The 24190-nt window shown below is 43.0% G+C and overlaps 1 protein-coding gene across 1 annotated transcript; it reads right to left on the bottom strand.

The window, feature by feature from the left end:
• Positions 1-2536: 2536 nt before the first annotated feature.
• On the bottom strand, positions 2537-23278 carry LOC139213963 (rap guanine nucleotide exchange factor 4-like). Its single transcript, XM_070844684.1, has 30 exons — positions 23211-23278; positions 18663-18805; positions 17680-17768; positions 16198-16344; positions 12210-12282; positions 11723-11778; positions 10392-10498; positions 10177-10298; positions 9676-9859; positions 9381-9465; positions 8942-9002; positions 8062-8138; positions 7349-7495; positions 6963-7057; positions 6701-6786; positions 6394-6472; positions 5773-5923; positions 5588-5676; positions 5451-5478; positions 5268-5343; positions 4906-5052; positions 4614-4711; positions 4228-4353; positions 3736-3914; positions 3542-3632; positions 3379-3429; positions 3095-3182; positions 2929-2993; positions 2773-2827; positions 2537-2664 (listed from the first exon to the last, which is right to left on the bottom strand). Exons 1-30 carry the CDS (start codon positions 23276-23278, stop codon positions 2537-2539), a joined length of 2991 nt encoding a protein of 996 aa, XP_070700785.1.
• Between the last annotated feature and the right edge of the window lie 912 nt (positions 23279-24190).

Raw genomic sequence — 24190 nt, 5'->3', positions numbered from 1 at the left:
AAAACACACACACACCAGAGAAGCCAGGCAGTGACTGTGTGTTACTCAACCTGACAGGAATGACCCAGCGACAACATCATCAAGCAAGTTAGCCGTGCTGACATCACTGTGTAGGGACAGGTGAGATCAGCCCTAGGACACTTCTCAGTTGGCCCAGTTGTTGACAGTAATCAAGTGCAAGAGGAGACTTCATAGTGATTCACTGGATACATAAAACATGACTAACCGTCTGCTTGCAGCTCCTGCCATGAATCATTACACTCCATGGCACAAAGGTGTAGGATAAAATAAACAACACCGAAAGAGTCTTGTCGCTGGAGGAGCTGCCGGAGGGCTGAGGAGCAGATATGAGCTCAGCAATCAGTTATAAAATTAAATGTCTGCAAGGGGAAATTTTGGCAATAGGGTGATGGTGGATGAAAAGAGGTCAGGGGGGTTGACGCCCAGCAGTCATATTCAAAAAGGATTCGTCCTCTGGCGACCCTGAGTATCTGTGACAAATTTTATTACCTTCTGTGAGCAAGCTGTTTCTTGTGTGCAAAGTTGATACTTCAGGCCGCGGGTGGCGCCAGATGAAAGATCATGTAATGACCTCAAATGGACAGAAGTCATGGCGGGAGCATGAGGTTTGTGTTGCTGCAGATCTACTAAACCACTGCACCAACACTAACGTACAATATTTTCCATTTGTACTCCTCATGTGACAAGCAAAGTTCAATCATTCATAGGAAAATATCTTAAGTATTTTATATTTGAATAGTCATGAATAGATGGCAGAAGGAGTAATAACATCTGAGTACAGCATCAAGATTAGTCAGTTCATTTAGTCTCATAATTTAGGATTGTGCTTGATAACATTTGGGGACTGTAAAGAGAGATGTAGAGAAAATTGGTAAAACTTGATGCAGACAAATGCTGCCACATGTTCCATAATGTAGCTTGTAGAGATTTAGCTGGTGGGGTGCGTCTAATTAAAATGTCACATCTCTCAAACTGCCATTTGTAAAGCAGGAATTCTGCCAAAAAACTAACATCCTACTGATGTCACTCGAGTGACACAGCCACCTCCACAGCCACAGGGGACCTTTTGCAGCCATTTTCGCAGGCTGAGTAGTTCTCCTTGGAGCTAGTAAAGGGACTTTGGAATTAGTGGAATGCGCCAGAAGCCAGTCTTTACTGTGCATGTCAAACATATGTATTGCAGAAGTTGTACGTATCGATGGAAAGTATAAAAAGCTTAACTAATAATAGTCGACAACAAGCATGTCCAGGAGTTGATATTTTGCTCTGGATTCTAGAAGCACCAGTATCCTCAGTTTCTACAACCGCCTGCGGGTCAAAAACACATTCTGAAGAATGTCATCAAGGCATGATCACTGTTAAATTAGCTATTTTTTATTTACAAGGCAGACCACACATACAGTACAGTTACAGGCTGCTGTGGAGAAAGGCAGCCTCACGGCAGTTCTCAACACACACCATCACATCAAAAGCTCCTGAGATCAAAGAAAAATCAATGACACTTGTCAAGAACACTCGAAATCTACACCCACATATATAAAAATAAAATTACACGAACTGATCACGACTGGTAGAGATAAGATTCCCCCTCAGATTATAAGTTGCTTTTAGACATCAGGGGTCAGTGCTTCCAAATGAACGGGGTACAGTTTAATTATATGGCTGACCTCAGAGCAGATCATACAAAGCAACTTCTGGAATAATTCCTATTCTTCAGAATACTGTACTCCAATGCAAAAATAAAATGCAATACTGTCGCGGCAAATTTGAACACTATTCGCAATACCTTTAGGTTTTTAAACCTACTGACACTCTGTTTAGTAGTTTTGAAGTGTCTGAGTAGTTAAGGGACACTGATATTTACCTTAAGGACATCAAACCATAGATTTTAAAAGACTTGGATATAATCATGTAGATTATGAGGTAATTAAGTACTTTTATATTTATCTGTATATTCAAGAGGGAAAATGAAGAGTCTAGGTTACTATGGTTTATGGGGTTTTCTGTCTATGAGTAGGACCATCAGGAGAGTAAGGTTTGCTTTACAGGCAGGTACAGTAATATATTGTAAACTAGGGCTCATCTGGGGTAGCACAACATTACAGGACACTCCGATAGAAATCCACTGTATAGAACACAAAGCCTATGAAGTTCAGTCATGCGGGATATTGATTTCAGTTCTATACATTACAGTTCTATCTAACAGGTCCCAAACAATAACAACTGGTACGGTTAAAGCCCTCACCTGGGGGCTGAGACACAGCAACAATAGAGCAGCTGAACAGTTTCTGTCTGTCCAGGAAGAAGAGGCTTTTAATGGCACAGTATAAGTCCTTGATCCATAATAGTGTTAAAGTCACTGCTGTGATTTGCTACTGAGCGACCGGTTGTGCTGAGTTATTTTATCCAGGTGTGTGTGTGTGTGTGTGTGTGTGTGTGTGTGTGTGTGTGTGTGTGTGTGTGTGTGTTTATGCTAATGTCACAGAGAAGGCGATGGTGGTGGAAGATTTGGAGCTCATGTCCGCCGAGGCTCCACCCTGTAGGAGAGCTGCGTCAGCGCCCTCTGGTTGTCGATCACACAAAGCTTCCTAACGTAACCCCGCACCTCCGCTTGATTTTTGTTGGGTTGGCATATGTCGGGATCTAAAGCAGTAAGAATCGAAACGGAAGAACAATGTGATTGGTAAGATGTGCGAAAAGCCGGCACGTGAATGAGGTAAAAGCTTGCTGATCGGCAATAAGCAGACTCACTGAACGGTTGGCTTCTACAGTGCCTCACTTGCCGAATTGTGTTAGCTATAATCCGCTGAAGAGATAAGAGCATAAGAGACTGTTTAGCGAATTGAAGTATGACAAATAAAGAACAAAACTGAATGCTTTGCCCCTTCAATATGCACAGAAACTCACCATTTTCTCAAAATTGACCATGTTGTCAATGAAGGTCTTGTTGCCCTCGTGTGTAAATGTCATATCTGTAAACAAATGAATTCAAGTTAACCTAAACTATCCCCATGTGATGCAGTGACTGGAGGGTCTGTGATGCGTCCTCTCTGTTCTCCACAGTGAGTCTTACCTTTGAGAAGGAGCGGCATGAAGGGGATGATTGGTGGCTCCAGCTTGGTGACGGTGAGTCGGTAGGACCGGTGGTTCCTTGATGGGTCCTGTTATCAAACATTCAAACAAACAAACTCATTACAAAAACCATATTTTCTTAATTATCTCTAGAGGTATAGCCATGGTAGTTTTTTTAGAGGATTTTTAGACATGTATCTAAAGTACATAAATTCATGTATCCATCTATAGCTTTCTGCTGCTATCCCAATACAATGACGGCGAATGGAATTTCATGCAACTCACCATCATACTCTCAAACTCAGCATAGAACTTCTTAAACTTGGTGGGGAGTTTCTGCAAGGACAGAAAAACAGCAGATCTGAGTAACAGAAGACATGAATGTGGTACTTCAGGCCTGAGGTTCACTGAAGATCTAGGCGTGGATTAGTTGGTTGTTAAAGTTTACCTCCCACGTCTGGCTCAGTCTGCTGACAGCAGGATTGCTCATCCCCATGATGATGGCGAAGAATGAATTCAGGTTCTTAAACTCCCGACAGCTACAGACAAATACACACACACACACGAGACGTAGAGTGAATACAACTAAAATCAAGCTGTATATGACAAACTCTTCATCAGTCCCCAGCAGGTCCTACTCACTGAGCTGCTATCTTGATGAACTTCTTGAGGAGCTGGACTCTCTTGCTGAGCTGCGCACAGAGGCAGACCTCAGTGACCACCCACAGCTGAACCTGGTTGAACCTCCGCAGGAATAGGTCCAAATTAGCTGTGGTTCTCCTGAAGCTCTGCCGGCCAAACGTGTGGTAGAGCAGCTCATGCTGGGGGAATGAGGCAGCAGACATTAGGGGGATGCAGGTTTAGAGTTAATCCAGTAGACAGGTCCTGCCACCTTGCATCTATCAAACATTACTCCTGCGGGGGGGTTTTCTTATCAACACTGATGTAGCGCCAGTGTGGATGAAGGCCTGGGAAAAGCCAACTTGCTGTGAAAGGTTAGACTTTTTTTCTCTCTTCTTTTCAAAGTGTAAAATAAGGCTCTTTGGAACGCTGGACATGCTTGTAACAGATCGTAGTCCACCAATACTGGCCTGAGGTTTTTTGTGCGTGTGGGTGTGAGTGTGTGTTTGCTACCTCATGCACACAGCTGAAGAGCTCCCAGTCAAACATGGTCATCTGGTAAGCCAGGTCCTTAGAGCTCATCAGCTCAAACGTTGACATGGAGCCTGCAGTGGGACCCTCCTGGTCTGGAAGAGGAGTCTGAGGCACACACACACACACAAATACACACATTCACGCAAATTCATTCAAACACATAAAGTAACAAAAGTAGAAGTTCACACAGACTTTTTACACATGTAGCTTTTAAACGATGTCATATGTCAAAGATTCAATTGTAATAATACCCTTTAACCATACGTACATATATACTCCCCATGTTTATCACCAACATAACATGATCCCATTACTTTAAACTGATTTCACATCATCTCTGTAAACGGGAAGCATTCGTCTCTTACCAGACTGTTGAGCTGGTCTCGAGGACAGGCAAATAATCGCCCGTTGATGTTTATACCAGAAAACACTGACACATCATTTGGCTTCAAGAGTACTTTTTCTGTAATAGAAATGAGGGCGTTTGAGTTTTCATCACCACCCAGATATGTTTGCCAACTTAAATAGCTGCTCCTTTCTGTACACAGTACATGTGGTGTTAATGGTCATCTTGTGTCCGGGACAAGAAGCCACTGACATGACTGATAATGTGTCTGTAGGCTGCTCTTTCACATCTAACCCAGTCTGTATTCTTACCTCCAGCAGAGCTGAGGTGGACCAGCAGGAGCTCATCAGTGGTGCCAAGTTTGTCGGTCACGGCACCGATCACTTCTCTTCCCGTCCCTGCCACTGTGACCCGGATAGTAGTGTATGTGTGATCACTGCAGTACACCTTCAACAGGACTAGACACACAGACAAAAATATAATTAGCATTGGTGAACATCTTTTATATGTGACGCAGATACTACAGGAAGGTCTGGGATCACCAAAATATTAAATTCATCCTCTGAGGACATGAATATTAAAATTTCATAGCAATCTAATGAACAATATCCTATTTTTTGGGTGCTCGGCACTAGCAGAGTAAAAAAAAAAAAAAACATTCTGGCCAACTTACTATCATCTTGATTCCTAATGGGCTGTTTCTTCTGCAGTCTTTCCTCTCCATTGCTGAACTGCCGTATTAGTGTTTTCTGTTCAATTACACGAGACAGATCAGGTCAGCACCCACATCACCATGGTGCAGTTTACAGGTCAAACATACTAGAACATTTTGTTAAAAACAATAGTGTGGACATACCTTTTTTGTAGATTTGGCTTCTTCTGAACTACACAATGTAAAAAGTGTAGAAACAAATTTTAAAAAAAGACAGTAAATGTGGCTGGTACATAAAACATCACATTGAATGTTTAATGTGCAGGAGCTGGGAAGCTTACTGTAATTTGACGACTTTCTCCAGGTCAGGAACCAAGTCTTTCAAAGCTCTCAACATCCGAGAATCATTCGATAAACTCCCATACAGCTCCTACGGAGACAGCAGGGAAGGACCACACTCAGACCATGAATATAATCTGTGTAAGGTGTGAAATGTACTGATATACAAACGTTGCATCTAGGTCACCTCGAGGAACGAGACTGCAGCAGGCTCCTCCTGTAGCATGTATGTGTGTGCGTTAGCCCAGCGCAGGGCCAGAATAAGGGCCCTCCTCTTACTGTTGAGCGCGTACTCCAACCGCTCCTGCTCCGAGCCAGGCGGAGATGCCGCATGGTAGGTGCACACAAGGTTAAAGATAAATACAAAGGTGTAGATTTTACATTTCTGACGTAGCAAGCACACAGGCAGACTGGTGTCCAATCATGTGGGCCCACAGCATGAATAACATATATAATATAATCAGCGGTAGCTGAACACTTGCACTATAATGACTAAGACAATAAGAAAAGACCTTCTTGGCTGGGATTACAACCCGTTACTATGGTGTGAAGGGAGGTGTTCACTCACTGAGCAGTTCATTAGTGCTGGATGGTCAACTGCTGCTTCAGTGTGTCAGTGGCACCGTTATAGTATGCAGCAAACAACAGACATGTCCATGCACCTCTGAGCGGGCTTGTCGACATAACATCCCAGCAACAGTTAAATTTGTAAGGGTGCCTTCCTGATAGCTGGGTATTGCAGACAGTATGAATAAAGTAAAGGACATGCTGTGTATAAACGCAGAGAGAGTAAAAGCAAAAAGGATATTGTGCCATGAGGAAAGGGCACAGCTGGCTGTTGGGCATGAAGACACAGTGCATGAGGACAAAATCATCCACAGCTGGGTCTAAAAGGCACAGAGAAAAACAGATAGCAACAATAGAGGAATAGAGGACAAAAGAATCAAGAGCTTCAAAAGGTATATTCACTAATTTATCTAGTATATATATATATATTCCCTCTTTCATCACAATGCATTTGATATAGTGTCTGCACTCTATTCAAAATTCATTAAAATGCCTAATAACATATTCATTTTGCATTATACATGTGAGTGTGTTTTCTCTTTGGCTACCTGGTTCACTGTGATGTATGTCCATCCTCATGGTCTCCAGGAAGTGCTCAAGAATCTTCTCTGGGGTTCCTGATATCACAGTGTACCTGCAAAGGCAATGTGTAGAGTTCATTTTAAACACAAGGCAATTTTTCAAAGACAGACAGAGAGAGAGAGAGAGAGGGAGAGAGAGAGAGAGAGAGAGAGAGAGAGAGAGAGAGGGAGAGAGATATATATTTTACTGCACACTTGTAAGAATGCATTCAAGACTCCTCACACATACTTGATGCTTCCCAGGGTGGAGGAGCGAGGACTCTTCTCTAACACCAGCACAGCTTGGTCATGCTCTTTCAAACGCACAGTGTTGGCTTCCACATCCTGAAAATACAACAAGATGCACATACAAAGACAGTAATATCTCTTTGTGTCATATTCAGAACTTTTTAAATGTAACACAGCTCTTCCGCCAGAGGAGGGAGACATACATCACAGTCAGGCAGCATCACCTGGGCAGCAGTAGAGAATGATGCTTCAGACAGCCCAAGTGAACCAATTCAGATTCTGTTCAATTAAATCCTTAAAACTTTTGACTAGTAGTGACTTTGCAACAGTTTGGACCAAAGGAAGTGCTGTAATATAGTGCTAGTGTGACAACACTTGTCTGCCCACCCTGAGTATCCTGTTGAAGTCTTCCTTGTCCACACGAAGGAAGTGGCAGTTGTCCTCTCTCAGGACGATGGAGGCAGCACGAGGTGAATCTGTAACCAGGGCCAACTTCCCAAAGTCATCGCCCTCGTGGAGCGTACACACCACACCCTAAGACACACACACACACACACACGCATGAATGCACACGCAAACCCAAAAGATGCTACAAGACACAAACGAACTCAGACACAAACACAGTTTACTAGTCATCTTAAGCCCTGAGGAACAGTCAGGAAGGAGCAGGAGCACTCAGGACTGGGATGAATCATCTGCACTCGTCTGTGTGTGCGGAGAGCATGTATGTACGTGTGTGATCAACATGTGTCCACGCACATGAGTGTGTACAGTGTACGTGCCATTACAGTGGCTGTACATCTGTGTGTGCATTAAATCCCTTAAGCATTTAATCATAGCGATGAGTCATGGTGAGCAGAGTTTGCCAAACTCTACTGCTGGTGTTCCCCAGCCCCACAGCGCAGACACTGCTGCGCTGCTCCATACAGACATAAATCAGCCACTCATTTTAATGCATTACATGCAGATGACATGTCATCAAATGAAGCAGAAAACTATAACAATGCTCATGTGTCAAACAATGAAACATAAGCATGTAGGTGGATGAATGCATTCAAGCACGCACGCGCACACACACACACACACACACACACACACACCTTGCCGTAGATAACCACATTGACGGAGCCCTTCTGGATGATGTACCACGATGTGCCCTCCTCTCCTTGGTTGAACACTGGAAGATTAAGAGGACCAGCACATATTACCCACACATACATAACTAACACACACACATTCTGTACAACCGGCCTCCCTGGGGTGGCACAGGAAAGTTGAGAGGGGAGGAGGGGGTGCAAACATGAGGAGCGAGTCGCAATTTGCAATTCATGCTCCTCCTTGGATTTATAACTCGGTGAATTTAAAAATATGTGCATCGTGTCGGTGTGTTCAGGATTGACGGGACTTACACTTCCGGAGGATATCATTATCTCCAATGTGAATAAATGTCCATAAATCCGTTTAAAAAGCATAAAATAAAGACAATCCTTACAACTGCAGTACTTCCCTAGGGATCATCCCATTTTTAAGTTGTCTGCAGGGTAAAATCTATCCAGTGATTGTGATTGACAGTTGTCCGTACATTCATGGGAATATTGCAGAATTAGCTATAGGCAGTGTGCAAACTTTTAATGGTGCAGGCAAAGTACAGGCCAAAAAAAACAAAACAACAGATCCACAGCAAACTGCAGTAACTGAGTCCATAGCAGCCACCATTATACTTCCTGTTTACATGCAACGAAGCCCCCAAATTATGGTACTATAGTTTCAAAACTTCATGATTTTGCCCTAAATCAAAGTAAGACAAAGAATAGAACTATGTTGTCAACCAAGACATAAATGGAGAGTGTTGGGGGAGGGGATTTTGGATTTTTCTATTTATTTATTTTATTTTATTTTGGGGGGGGGATACACTGTAAGACCCCAGCTGTACTCTGTGTACATTAAGGAAAATGTATTGCGGAACAAATGGACACTCACACACAGTTCCAGCTTTTGCATGCGACTCGAAGATCACAACGCTCGCCAGTTCCCTCTTCACCTGCAAACCAAAGAACTCTTTTAATGGTGCCAAGTTGGATTTAGCTGCACTGCAGAAATACGTGAGACCAATAAAATGCACAGATCAGGGTTTTTAAGGATTATTTAAAGTGACCCGGGAGTCCACATAGTCCATCATGACAGCACAAGGACAGTTTTGCTTTATGAGACTCTTAGTTTGCTGAAATCTATATTTGTATATTTGCTCCATGTTCAAAAGGATGATGAGGGGGAAATAGAATAGAAGTTCATTTAAGCCCACGGTTTGCTTTTTTTGGTCTAAAAACAAGAAGACTGTAGCAAGTGGTTCCGTTTAATTAACAGCCTTCTTGCAAACCTGTACTGTCCCTTTAAAAGAAAAGTGGACTAGCTGACTCACAGTGTTGGAGAGGTGAGCTAAGGCCTTGATGTGAAGCAGCTCATCGTAGATGATCTCTAGGTCATCCCCTGTCCTCTGACCAGGCCTGCAGACGCACACAGAGGTTAGTCACAATGAACTCACCATGAAGATTTCATGCACGCACTTCACTTCTTATTACACTGCAGTACTATTAATAATGGCACGTCCTAATGCTAAGTAATATTTATATTATTTCACCTGATATTACTGTGGATTGAAAATATAACATGCTAGTGTAACGTAAATTCATGCAATATTATTGATTGTTACTGACGATTTCCTGAGGATCATGCGCAGCAGTGCGTCAGGGCCAATCTGCGCCAGGAAGAGGATGGTCTCTGGCAGCTCTTCCTCACTCTCCCGCTTCTCCTCCTCACTAGGCAACGGCGTGTCCTCCTCCTCATCATCGAGAAAACGGTAGAACAGGTACTTGTCCTGGAAACCCAGCTCCTGGTCCACTGAAGAGCAGGCAAGCACACATGGTCAAAAAAACACAGGTGTACACTGGTGGAGTGATTTTCAGCAGTCACAGTTGTTTTCTTATCTCAGAAACATCATTTCCTCTTTGAAGTTCTCAAATCTATATTTTCTGCTCCAGCTTCAAAATTTGTAATGGATCTCCACGCATTGATTGATCTTTCAGATTCACAACACTTTGCTTCGACAAGGTTTGGGAACTGACTGTGTGTTATGACAATTGTGCAGTGCAGAAAAGAATTCTACACAGCACGCTCTATGATGAGAAAGCAGTGAAGAAAGCCACAGTTTTAGTTACCGTGGTTGAGCACCCCTTCTTCTAGCAGTGACTGCCACATCCCAACAGCATGGGACCGTGTGAGAACACAGGCACTCTGCAGCACCAGCCAATCCACCAGCTCTGTGCCTACACAGCATTGTCTGCAAGAGACACACATACATTTTCCTAATGCTGTATGCATGCATAACTCTGTGTAAACACACAGCTGGAATTGTAGACAAACACTCTCTTACCTGTATGTCTTGAGATGGTACTTCCTGTCTCGAATCATGTGTGGGGCTCTGGACAGGATGGCGTTGCGGAGAACCTTCCCCGCCCTCTGCAGCTTCTCTGAAGGAATCTGCAGACCACACAGGAACACCGGGGTAGTTTGGTGAACTGACTGTTAACTGTAATCCAAGAGTCAGTACTTGTGCTGACTCCAGGCTGTAACCTTTATACAGAGTAAAGGCAGGAGAAACAAGAAAAAAAAAGAAAGAAAGAGAAGTGCCACAAACCTCACTGCAATATTGACACTGCAAACTAACTAGTATTATGGCACTGATCTTAGTACCCAGGCTAACTAATATTACCAGGTTAAACAGCTGTTTCTAAGGGGCAGTTGAAAGATAAGATAGAAAAAAAGAAATAATAATATTTTTTATTTTATTATAAAAGCAATAAATTAATTTGGTTTTGATTGACATTCTGCAAGGGATGTTCAGTACATGAATGTGTGCATTGCAAACTGCAGTTAATGCACAGTACACAAACCACACAGTACATACAAGCAAAAAGACAAAAAAAAAACAAACAAAAAAAAAAAACATCCCATACAGATCACACCTGCACCTTAGAAACAGAGGAAAGGGGCAGATGTGTATACACACACACAGCTGCTGTAGAAAACAACAAAGCAAGGCAGGCTAATTGGGCAGATGGGATCTTTCTTCTACGTGCATGCATTAGTTAGCATTAGCATAACTACAGAGGATCACAGCTGTGAGTCATCACTTGTCCCTTATCAGAACACACACACACGCACACACCCACCTCCAAAATTCACTCTGACAATCTGGTTCATTCACAGACATGAAAGTATGCAGCAGGGCACAATTTTATGACACTGCGGTCCCGTTTACTATGTTCTCAGTGAGCTCTACAGAATGGTGTTTTTGTTTTTCTGTAAATAATTAAGTAGCTTTTGATTTCAAACAATAACTGCAGCATTTTGCCACACGTCAGAACCATTCATCCACTGGCCAGCTCTTTCAAACATATGAGACCATAATGCTTGGTGCATTTTTGCTCAACCCTCCATGCACTGTCCACACAGACATCCTGACACAAGTGGTGAGGCGTAGAGGAATCCAACACAACTCTTTCTGCCACAGTGAACTGGTCATGAGTTTGGTTCATTCACGCTGTGTTTGCCGTGAGGACAGGCACAGCTCTCCAAAACGTGCTGGCAGAGTTTATTTAAAGGATCGAGTTGCCATGTGTTGACATTGTTGTTTTTTTCAATTCCTACACGAATCCAAGACAGACCTTTGGGTTCCAAGCCTGAGCTGGGCTGAGTCTTTACCTTGTTGTGAGCTTTGTTTGCAGAGTCCGAGTTCATGTTGTCTTTGTCTGCGAGTCCTGAGGAGGAAAAACTGTAGTCAAGCAGGCTGAATTGAAGATTTTTACAGGATGCAGGTACTTTTCAAGATGCAAGAGTACGTTAGAATGACAAATATGCAACATAAACCTTATTCAATAAGAATAAAAATAAAATGCTCCTTTTTTCAAGTTATAATATTATACTACATTAACATTTATCCAAATACAACCTACTCATTCTGTCCTGTTTCACAATGTTATGTTACTCTCTTTGTTGTTTTCTGTAACAACTAAACATGCTCAGGTCCCATAATTAACCATATTAGCAACATTTACAGTGTTTCTTTCATTCTGGTGTGTGTGTGTGTGTGTGTGTGTGTGTGTGTGTGTGTGTGTGTGTGTGTGTGTGTGTGTGTGTGTGTGTGTGTGTGTGTGTGTGTGTGCGTGTGTGTGTGTGTGTGTACTCTCACTGTCATTGTTGGATCCACTCTCCATAGCTCCATAAGGAGGGGCCAACAGTCCAGCCAAGCCCTGGCGATACTTCTACAAGACAAAACACACACATCAGAACTGATGTCAGTCTTGAAAACATTTACACCTCTATCATCATGATACATCATTCATAAGACATTATCATCTATTGAGCATGAAGACCCAGTACAATTCTTTCGGTTTCTCTAACACACACACACACACACACACACACACACACACACACACACACACACACACACACACACACACACACACACACACACACACACACACACACACACACACACACACACACACACACACACACACACACACACACAGAGTGTTACTTTCAAAACACACACACTGCAAGTGGCCCTCAAAACAAAGCCCTTTGTGCAACCAAGATCATTTACATGCAGAACAACTAACATTATATAACACACACACACAGCATTCAAAACAGGGTTAATGAGAGCAGCCAAAGCTGCTGCATGTGTACAGATGCTGTTCTTACAGCTGTTACGAAAGATGTACTTTTTTAGCATTTCTATAGCAGAGACGCTGAAATACACACAGCAGGTAATTTTGAGCCTCTGCAAGGTCACTACCAGCCAACCTATGCTTTCTGATGACTGCCGGGATAGTGTGCGGACACACACACACACACACACACACACACACACACACACGGACAGACACAGACACACACAACGAGGATAAAAACTGCAAAACAATTTCTGGGGGTTTCAGTTTCACATTAAGAACAGACAACAAAAGTAAATATTACAGTGCACACCACAGACTACACAGTGTTACAGTGGAGGAGTGGGACTCACCTGAGGTAACACACTCAGCTCCCTAACGTTGCAGGGATTGAAACCCCAGAGAGCTGCCCTCTGCTCCTTTACAACTCACACACAAGCCACCGGATAGCATCCTGCTCAAAACAAGCTCCTCTCCTCCTTTCTTTCTCTCTTTTTCTCTCTCTCTCTCTCTCTGAGTCTTTCACACACACACAGTCGCCCCAGTGTCTCTCGCTCTCCCTCTCTCACTCCAATCGAGCCAAGAACCAAACCACTTCCTCTCGCAGGTTACCACGGTGATCTGAGTCTCTGTATGGCCGAGCTACTCTGAGGATGGAGAATGAGGGAGGGAGGGAGGAAGGGAAACGAAAGGAGGCTGGCAAAAGGCACAACATGGCTAAAAGAGGAGACAGGAAGTGGGCAAGGGGAAAGTAGAGCAGGTGAAAGGGACACAGGAGTAAATGAGAATTGAAAAACAAAGTGTGGAAGACTTACATTACCAGCCTGCCACTGTCCAGTCCAACCAACCAACCAACCGCAGTCTGATAAACTCTATGTTTACGCGTTCAGCAAGCTGTTTTACATTTACGCCATGTTTATTCATCTAACTCTCACTCAGTGTTAGAATTATGGAGCAGCGCTTTTCTTCTTTCATCCTTTCATGAAACACATGACAGCATTCATCCTGTAGCTTTCTAGTCGTCACCACACAGAAGCACATGCACACAAATTAGTCCGTGCACACAAACACAAAACACAAAGATCCTTTTACTACGAGCTGAATGAGATTCAAAAGAAGACAACCCCGGGCTATGTTTTCTGCTTTATGTCCACTTTCCTAAAATAGATGGCAGAGAGGGAGACTGAGTGCACTTAGTTGACAAGCAAACACACTACATGCCCGATAATAAGATGGGACACATGCTTTAATAACCAATTATTATCTTATCTCACTTTTATATGTTCCTGCATCACAAAACGGAGAGATCATGTTTCAGTAAACCCACGTTCTGTTTATGATAATACTGAAGAGGTTGACACTATTTTTTTCATCAATCATTCCTATGAATAGATAATGATAGTGTTTTGTACTGATGAGAGCAGAAACGCCATCATAACGGCATTTATCTTATACACTATACTACACAGTCATATCAGTTTCTGAGAAAAGCAGCGCACAGCAAGTGTCATTGCTTGTTTTCCGACCTACACGTGTCATTTTTAACGCCCAAGTTGTATAAGTTGCAAATGTACTTGAGCATATTGGCCTTCAAATGACTTGTGGTCACGCACATTGTTGGTGCATTGCTATCTTGAGGCAGCAGAAAGCAGGAGAGCCACTGAACAACAAAAATCTGGTCAATGGTGCAGTATTTTCCTGCTATTTAAAACATATTATTCGGATGTTAAGATGCGCCTACATTGGCACGCTGTGAACCTGCCTACACTGCCGTTTGCTTCTCCGACTTGCTGGAATCTGCCACTTAATTAGTAACGCACTTGCTTTTAAAGGGAATAGGAGATAAAATGTTACACCTCAAATACACCCATTATTAATTAAGAGACTAAATACAGCCATTTTGCATCTTGTGCCTTACTTTGCATCACTAAATAAGTAAAAGTGGAGTAGGGCACCCCTAAATGCACATGTACTTTAGACCCAAGAGAAGCAATCATGAGCAAGACACTCAACCAATTCCTACAATTAGAAATAAAATGTCCAATTATGTGCATGAAAGCAATGATCTGTTAAGAGAAAAACCAAATCAACTTAAAATCTCAAAGAAAATGGGACCATTTAGGCTTGAAGAAACATAAGACCAACAACAGAGCAGACACTTGAAGTCTTTGGGCGCTGACTGTGAAGCCACAGAAAACCCGTCCACTGCTCTGCCAGGACTTCCTCTCTGAAAGCGACCGAGTGAATGGAGGGGGTCACTTAAACAAGGAGGCCCACAGAGAGGCCACCACAATGCCAACTCTCAGAGAGGAGACCTCTGTCTAGGCCAAAGCCATGTTACTCTCTGCTGATTCTTCCACTTTGTGTGATACAGTTTCTGTTTGCAGTGGACATGAGTTATCTAAGTCATTCAGTGCAACAGTTTATTTGTCTTTTGCCCCTTTTTGGTGTTTTATTGATGGAATTTATATCTTCAATATACCCAATATTAGCAATCAATACCCTTACCTACTGCAATGGCCTTTTCCTCAGAGACAGAGCACTCTGTCATATATTTAGAAAATATTTATATTTTAATCTCAATATGCAAGTTTGTCTCCTCGTTTTGACTTGTCATAACAGGAAAAGCACATGTATCAGTAATGATGTTAATTACTGGAGTGGAAGCTTACAGGAATGGAGCTGTTTTATATTCATTTTATTAATTACACATGTGCGTTTCCTGCAGTGACCTGTCAAAATACTTGCTGTGAAAAAGGCAGAACTTAACAAAATTTTTAATTAACTACATTTTTAATTTAATTTAACTATTCTGCATCCATATATGTATAACATGGTATTTAATCAGCAGATAAAGCCATCGTCACCAGATCACCTTAGGATACTATCTAACCTTTCAATACGATCAAAAATAAATCAGTCAGTAGGTACCGAGCAGAGGAGGAAACCTAAGCACACTGCTGTTTTATTCATGGTGCTGCATGGACTAATAATTTGGTGCAATGTGCATGTCAGGCAGACAATAAAAAAAGAGCCAGGGGATCCCTGCACTTATCACTTTGATTCCCACCACATTTCCAGCCCTTAACCAATATAAAGCCCTCTGTGCGTTGCATTGGTGCATCATCCTTTGTACTGTAAAAGCTGCACTAAGCCACATCAGCCTGTTAAAACAATAGACATCCAGTACTACACAAGCACCCACAGGCGTGTACTGTACATACACTCCTCTCTCGGTCTTTATGCCTTTATCAGCTTATTGTTGAGTGACACCTGAGGCGTGTGTCTAATAGGTGGAACAGGAGGCACTGTTATGGTGGACGGCCCTCTTGTGGTTAAAGGCACAATTACAATGGAAGGTTGTTACAGTCTCAATAGGGAAACTTTTCCCAGATGGAAACCTTTAGGTACACGACCAAGATGGAGTTCATGCTTAATCAAGCCCCATATTCACAGCTACATACAGCACAGCAGCTCATACAGTTTTAAGTCTCTCACCTCCCAGAGGCTCTTGAACTCCCTCTGCTCGATGCGGAGCAGCTCACTGGTCTCTTTGCTGACAATGGTAGCGTGGCGCGGTGTGTTGTCCAGGATGGACTCCCCGAACGCTGTCCCGATCCCCAGTGTGCAGATGGTGACTGCATCCTGCACACCAACACAACATATCCATTTAAGCTGCTGCTTGTTAGAGAACAAACATGTGGGAGCCAACACGTTTGAATTCAAAGAGCCTCAGCACACAGGAGTAATGATCCATGTGCTTATGGCAAAATGCCATAAGCACATGTTCAACTGTGACACTATTAGGACTGCTAACATTATTTTCATAATAAACCAATCTGGTGATTAGATTCGATTAATCGTTTGGTCGTTATAAAACAACTGTTGGACCGACAGCCCAAAACACTCAATTCACTACAATGTTAGAGAAAGAAAATTCACATTTTGGAAGCTAAAACAAGAGGATGTTTGATTTTCTCCTAAGAAATTAGGATTAATCAGTTATCAAAATAGTTGATCAACTAATTGATTAATCGACTATTCGTTGTTGCTCTAGCCTCTACACAGCAGTAGCAAAAAGATGTATCCAAAGGTTTGTTTAATGAAAATGGATAGACATGAAGAGCAGACAGATTAATATATGGTGATTAATGCAAATACATTCAAATATGAGGGAATGGTAAACCAAGTCTCCTGTAAGGAAAATATCTCTGGGTGCTGAATATGATTGGACAGGCTACGGGCAAGTAAACACAAGCACAAGCACAAGCACACACAAACCCACAGTGTTCACTGATTTAGACAAATATTCTGCATGCTATGGAAACCTTTTCAGCTGTCCAAACTGACATCTCAAATATAGCCACAGAAACTAGGCCACCAATGCTACTTTAGGGCTATATGCATAAAAAGGACGTCTCTCAATGGAAGGGCTTCTTATCTCTGTCCTTAACTCGGAACAAATCCTCTCTCTCTCTTCTCCCACACGCCATTCTTCTCCTCTATATGTACAGTATAGCAGTATTTCCACACTCTGGCATGAAGGGAACAACGTAGCAGAAAGCACACTTCTCAGAGGACTTGTTTTCTGTGCCGTGGCAGCTTTGCTCTGGCATATTTAAGCAGGGAGACATGAGCTAATGTACTAGAACAATGTCAGCATTGAGGAGAGTCGTGCAGGACCAGCTCCCTAACATGAGGAGCACTTGTAGACCAGCCCGGATCTTGACAGAGAAGGTGATGATAAAAATAGAACAAGAGGGAGTAGGAAACTGGCGGCCGTGAAAAATAACGCATAATTAACGAAGACACCCCGTATTAATTTATTATTCATTCATTCATTCATTTGCGATTCAAATGATTTACAGAAAAACAGCGAGCACACGCACAGCAGCAGCACATGTGAAACTAAGCGACCGATTATATATGAAGCTCCAGTCTGACTTGAACTCAATTTCATGAACTTGAATCTGCTCTTACCTGGTGGTTGGCAGTTTCTGACACTTTGACATCCAGAGAACCAGACAGGACGGCGTACCAGCTGGTGCCTATGTCTCCCTGTCGAAACACTGTCAACAGTAACATACATTAAACAGTGTAGATACAGATAGAGATTCACATAGTGGAAATACAACAGATCCACGCATTCATAACAACACATGCCACCATTCCCTAATATCAAATCACTGTTGTTAAGAAGAAACATTTGTCCAGCTGACTTTTACACTGGTTTGCTCCCAGAGAAACTGCACTATGAATCCTCCTCATCATCATTTTTATCCTTAAAAAAAAAAGATATGCTCACTGTAAATTTGAATAAATAAATGATAGTAGGTTAATTATTGGTTTGTTTATCAATAACTTAATCAAAAAAACTATTTTGTGAGTCATTTATCAAACATTTATCAGATATTCACTGGTTCCAGCCTCTCAGATATAAGTGTCAATACCTATTGAATATCCTCTGGGAAATTGTCATTTTCAAAATGTTCTGACACTTTATAGACAAAATTATCATTATTATTATATTTGCAATAAAATTCACAGATGAAAATCCATAATGTAATAATAATTAGTTGTAGTCACACTAGCGCTTCTACATAACTGTGATTAAATGTGCATCCATGTCCTTCATGAAAAAAAGGCTTGAATAATCAGTGTGCACAGAGCTGTGCACAGTTGAATTGAAGTGATGGCAATATTTTGCATTCCAATGTATTATACTTACACCAGTCTTAAGAAACAGCAAAAGGATCTTCTGCAGCATGAGCGTCATATATTTACAAACTGTTTACTGTATATAGCCTACTGTATAATGATGCTTAGCTTTAGAGAGCTAGTCTGCGCCTGACAACGTTATCAGCATATACGGGCGTCGTACACAAAACCACAACCGTACTATTTCTTAATCTGACACATTTGTGTGTGTGTGTGTGTGTGTGTGTGTTTGTGCATGTACATACACGTGATGCCTTTCTCCAGGCATTCATAGAAGGCACAGGCACAGATCTGCAGTAAGAGCGGAGGTGGGAACCTCTGGAAGGCTTTCACCTCTCTCAGTCTGGTCAGAATAATGTCCACATCCTCTCCTGAGCGCTCCGAGGGCCTGTGCACAAAAAGATCATTTATTAGATGTAACGTTAGCTGTTAAAAGTCCGTGCCAGTGTTTTATGTTTTGGCCAATTACAGCAAAATTAATCTCAACAAAATTATTAACTGCATGATGTTCAATGTGATGGATTATCCTTCTCAAGCGGGTCCATTTCTGCATGGAGTGTAAAAGAAATCAATCAAAGGCCCTCAGTATGTTTTGGAAAGTGGATTGCAGTGATGTTAAATATTTGCAATTAACAGTTAATGTACCGAAACATGAAAAATCTGTGGTCTTGTCCTTAAAGATAAAAGGCAGTTGGCATTGTTTTAGTGTTGTCTATGCATCTGTGTGCGAGTGTGTGTGAGTACGCTGCCCCATTGTTCGGCCTGGTGTCTTAGTGATAACAGTAGAGAGCTGCAGGCGTTACTTCTCTCAGCTCCGACCCCCCACAGGGTGTTGATGTAAGATCTCATTTGTACTGCTGCTATTTCTAATACGCTTAAATCCAAGCACACACGCACGCACACACGTATGCACACACACACAAGCACGTCATTGTTGGACATCTACAAGGGCGCACAGACAAAAGATCACACAAGTTTGATCTGAGAGCTTAAACATTCTGTTCTGCGATGTGGTGGTGAAAAACTAGAGCCAAGACGTCTCAGAGTAACACACACTGCAGTTAGCCCCATTCATTCACTTATTTTGCTTTGCTAGTGACTCATCCTTGCATGTGTGTGTGTGTGTGTGTGTGTGTGTGTGTGTGTGTGTGTGTGTGTGTGTGTGTGTGTGTGTGTGTGTGTGTGTGTGTGTGTGTGTGTGTGTGTGTGTGTGTGTGTGTGTGTGTGTGTGTGTGTGTGTGTGTGTGTGTGTGTGCGTGTGTGTGTGCACGCGCGTGCATGCGTGCGTGTTCATACAGAATAGCTAATGCACTGTAGGCCTCTTCTTCCACAGGCGAGAGGCTGTCTATCCCCTCTCCTCCTTCATCTCCTTCCTCTTCCTCGCTCCCAGCTCTTTCTTCTTTGTCTGCCTCCACTAAACATTTCCCTAATCTCCATCCATTTCTCTCCTCTCTCAAGACTTGCCTGCTTCTCTCAGGAACATGATAGACAGGATGGAAAAGAATAAATGACCAGCTTCTTTAAAAAAAAAAACCTACCCATTTTCTCCTCTCCATTACTGGCTCATTCATGTTGCTCCCCACCCATTAAGTCCCACCATGAACAAACCTGCACTCACTACCCTCCCATTATTATCCCTTTATTTCTGCTTTGAAAGCTCACAGGCAGCTATGACTCCCTTTTAAACACACGCACATGTACATACAGAGATAAACACACATATATTTGTGTCCTCGAGCTGTAGTAGATTGTCCTCCGTACCCGAGACTGTACTCCCAGATAAACACAGACTTAGCCTTCAGGGCTGCACTGCACAACACATCTTCCAGTCCTACAACATCTGCCACAAGCTCAGGGCAATTACAGGCAGGTCTCTTCTTTCTCTCTGTCTTTTTCTCCCTTTTTTTTTGTCTGACTCATCCTCCCATCATCCTCCCACCGCCCGTGTATTGGCCCACGGTCCTCCGACACAGCGTCATATCCCAGTGTAGGCTGGGTTAATGGTTTAGACAGGTGGACTCCCACACAACCGCTACAGGGAGAGACAGGGAGGTCAATTCTGCAGGGTTGAATGGGTAATACCGGCATCACCCTTCACCTATCCGTCTACAGTGAAACTGTTAAGATCTGTCAGTTATAATCCCCTGGTTAAATCCTTGTTCGCTCGTCCTTTCTCTTTTCCGTTGTCCTGCACTTGCTCGCTCCCTGCCTGTCCAGAGGAATCTGCCTCCCCCGTTGGTGTGAGACGGATGTGACCTGAGAGGGTTTCACCTTATCACACTCTCCCTCCATCCCCCTTTTCTCTCTCTTCTTTGACTTCTTCCTTTCCTCAGCCGTTTCCCCCCACTGTTCATGTCAGCAGAGATCTCAGCTTTCAACCACAAGTAATGGCTACACACACACACACACACACGCAAGATTTAAAAATCGACTGGCATGACACACTGAAGGGAAAAATCGAGAGACACCAGAAGGTTCTGCAGATTGTTTTAGGAAACATCCATCTGGGAAAAAAACACTGTTTCCAGACAAATAAATCATAGGTTGATTTGTGGCAGCCAACCAAAATGTCAACCTCGACACAAACAGATTTCCCGAGCTGGCAGATTAATACGTTACTGTAGCAGAGAGACTCTTGACTTGTATGTACACAGCTCTGCATCACCGCAGACAACCTGAGATCCCGTTAAAAACACTGACTGTTAATCAGCATAAACACAGTTCTGCTTACGATCTATTACTCATAAAATTACTCATCCAGCCGTGAGATATTTGTGAATTAACATACATAGTGTATGTGTGAGGCAATAGGATTAACTTAGAGGACATTTCTCTCTTGGAAATGGCTGTCGTCTTGGACCTATTGTTTTCAACGCCATCTGAAAATGTGTGAACTGGTCACAATGTTCTGTACTTCAAGTTTTCTGCAGCAGAGGGACATTAAACCTCAACTGGCATTTGGACCGGTGCTGTGTCTGTTGACTGTGCCGTCTATTACCCGCCTGAGGCAACACTGAACAAAACAAATCTGATCTTATCTCACATACTTCACACTCACTGGCAATAAATGTCTTTGGATGGATATATTAAAGACAGTCATATCTTAACCTCTGTCTCTCTGTTACCTTCCCCCTCTCACCGCCTCTCACTCTTCACTTGCTCACATCAACACTTACTGTAGATGAAAGCTCTCAAACACACACACACACACACACACACACACACACACACTGCTGGATATTGATTGAATAAGGAGGTGCATAGCTGAGGAGCACTGAGTGCTCTACAATAAGATCCCGTCTAATCTTATGACCCAGGAAGTCCTTGCTGACACCCACTTCTACTGCACATCAGCTGCATTTAGTTGTAGTTTGACATATTCAGTGTATCGTGCCGTTCGGTGGATTTTTTTAAATCATAAATGCCAGAGTGGACGACAATTGTAAACATTTTGGATTCATTTTGGATTGGATCACACCCCTCTCACAATGATATTATATTATATTTCACCCCGTTTTCCACATATAATAACAAATTAACAACGAATTAAACTCAACTGACGCTGAACCTATTACAACCAATCAATTACTCAATCAACAGAAAATGAATTTGGGCAAAATTGCCAAAAATGTAGTGGTTCCAGCTTCTAAAAAGTAAATATTTGTTCTCTGGACCGTTGGTTGGTAAAAAATAAACAAAAAAACCAATGTCTAGATATCCCCCCCGGACTCTTTTTCAGTATTTTCTAACATTTTATAGACCAGAAAGTTAATTAAGACAATAATCAGCAGCCCTACACTCTACACCAGCACACTGTATTAGGATCATGCATCTAGTCTTATCACAGGTGAGGAAGACAAGATGGTAGCTTCAGGTTGCCCATGGTAACGTGAGGATGTGTCATGGTGAGGTGTCTACAGTGTGTGTGTGTGTGTGTGTGTGTGTGTGTGTGGGTGTGTGAGTGTGTGTACGAGCTGAGGGACACAAGTCTAATATATCATGTTTGTTTGGGGCGTGAAGTTTATCATCAACAGCAATTAGTGCATAGCTGCCATTTCATCTTATTTATTTATTTAAGCCCTCTGCCTTGGATGCCATGCTCTTTTGGCACAGTGTGCTTGCAGCATCAGACCTGTGATGTTGGCTGGACACAAACAGTATGGACTAAAAGGTTTCTTAAATGTCTCTGGATCATGAATGGGGCTGTTAATAAATGCACTGTAAACTAACTGTTCAGTTCTATTATTCTAACCTGTCCAGTCACACCAGACACATACAGCCTCACATGCTGCATTGTGGCAAAAAAAGAAAGAAAGAAAAAAAAAAAAAAAAACAATACACTGACCTGCCTCTAAACCCCATTTCGAGGAAACCACCAACATACACGCCACGGTAGTATTTTAAAAATGTATGGCTGTTTGATTGAAGCAGACAGACATGAGCCATGTGAGCCTAATGAGCCACCTATCACAGCCCGGTGAACCTCGAAGCCACCAACGCCTTTTCGACCGAGCAGCCACAAAAACAGGAATTAAAAAAAAGAGGGTGTTTATTGTTATTCGCTGCAGCCTTGGCCATCACTGGATGAGGGGTGCACAGTCACTGAAGATGACAGTAACCTCTAGTACGCTAAAACAAGGCGTATCACGCCAATATTGCACACTCACGCGCTGCACACGCAGCGATCGCCGGTTGCGATTAATCACGTTGGCGTGAATGAAACGAAACACAATGATCTCTGTATGCGGGGATGCGCGGCGTGGAAGTGTCTGTGGGAGCGTGTATTCACCCACCTTTTATCCAGGCAGCAGATCCACTCCGCCGACGGAGCCGAGTTGGGGGACGTCTGCACCGCGACCATCTTCCCCGGCCGTGTGTCGGTGCGCGCTGTGATGCTACCGGAGGAGGCTTCCCGGTTGTCGGTGGTCGTTAATGAATGTGAGCTCCGGCTGCGCCCCCTCCCCTCCCCGCCCCTCTGCTGCGAGCTGCCTCTCACAACTACAGGCTGCTGATGCTGATGCTGCTGCCTTCATCATGGCATGCAGATGACTTGTGTCAGTCTGCAGTGTAATGCTCGGAGACATAGTTGTCTACTGTGGCATTAAATATTAGGACGGAATATATGACATATCAGTTTAGTGCAGGGACCACAGTTGGCTATAGGACAGATAATACCTAGAGGTAAATTAGGCCTGCAGCTGTCTACTGTCAGTGGTCACATTTGGTGAAATACCATAATAATGTGTTTGGGAGGTGAGACTAAAGGTGCTTTTAAAGGATAGTTAACCAGGAGTGTGCACATGGGTGGGGAGTGCAGGGCAAGGCAGGCACAAGAGCCCCCCGTCATTCTGGTCAGCACCCGTTGTTTCCTGGTAAAATGAAGCCAAAATATCCTGATTACAACCGCTGCCATCCTACGCAAGTGACATCATTACTCCCATCTGAGCCAATCAGGGGGTAGAGTTGGCTGTCAATCATGACGATTCATGACTTATTAAAACCAGTGATCAGAAAAAGTCAGTGTGATAAGAACATACCTCACATGGCAGAAACCATCTTTGGGAACAAATAATTTGACATGTACTATGACCTGAACTGCAGCCGTCCACCAGAAGGGCGATCAAGATGTTTAAGCTTCACTGGGGAGCTGTAAAGTCATCCATCTATATATACAGTCTACGGTCAGCACAAACGCTTGTCTGGTTAGCTCATGTGCTGCTCTGGTGTCACGCTGGGATAAACATCAACCAAAGCTGCTGACGAGGATGCTACA

The sequence above is a fragment of the Pempheris klunzingeri genome, chromosome 15 (assembly GCF_042242105.1).
Source record: "Pempheris klunzingeri isolate RE-2024b chromosome 15, fPemKlu1.hap1, whole genome shotgun sequence".
In the NCBI taxonomy this organism is placed as follows: Eukaryota; Metazoa; Chordata; class Actinopteri; order Acropomatiformes; family Pempheridae; genus Pempheris; species Pempheris klunzingeri.
The sequence above is the reverse complement of the archived record's forward strand: the minus strand, read 5'-3'. Positions and strand labels throughout refer to the sequence as shown.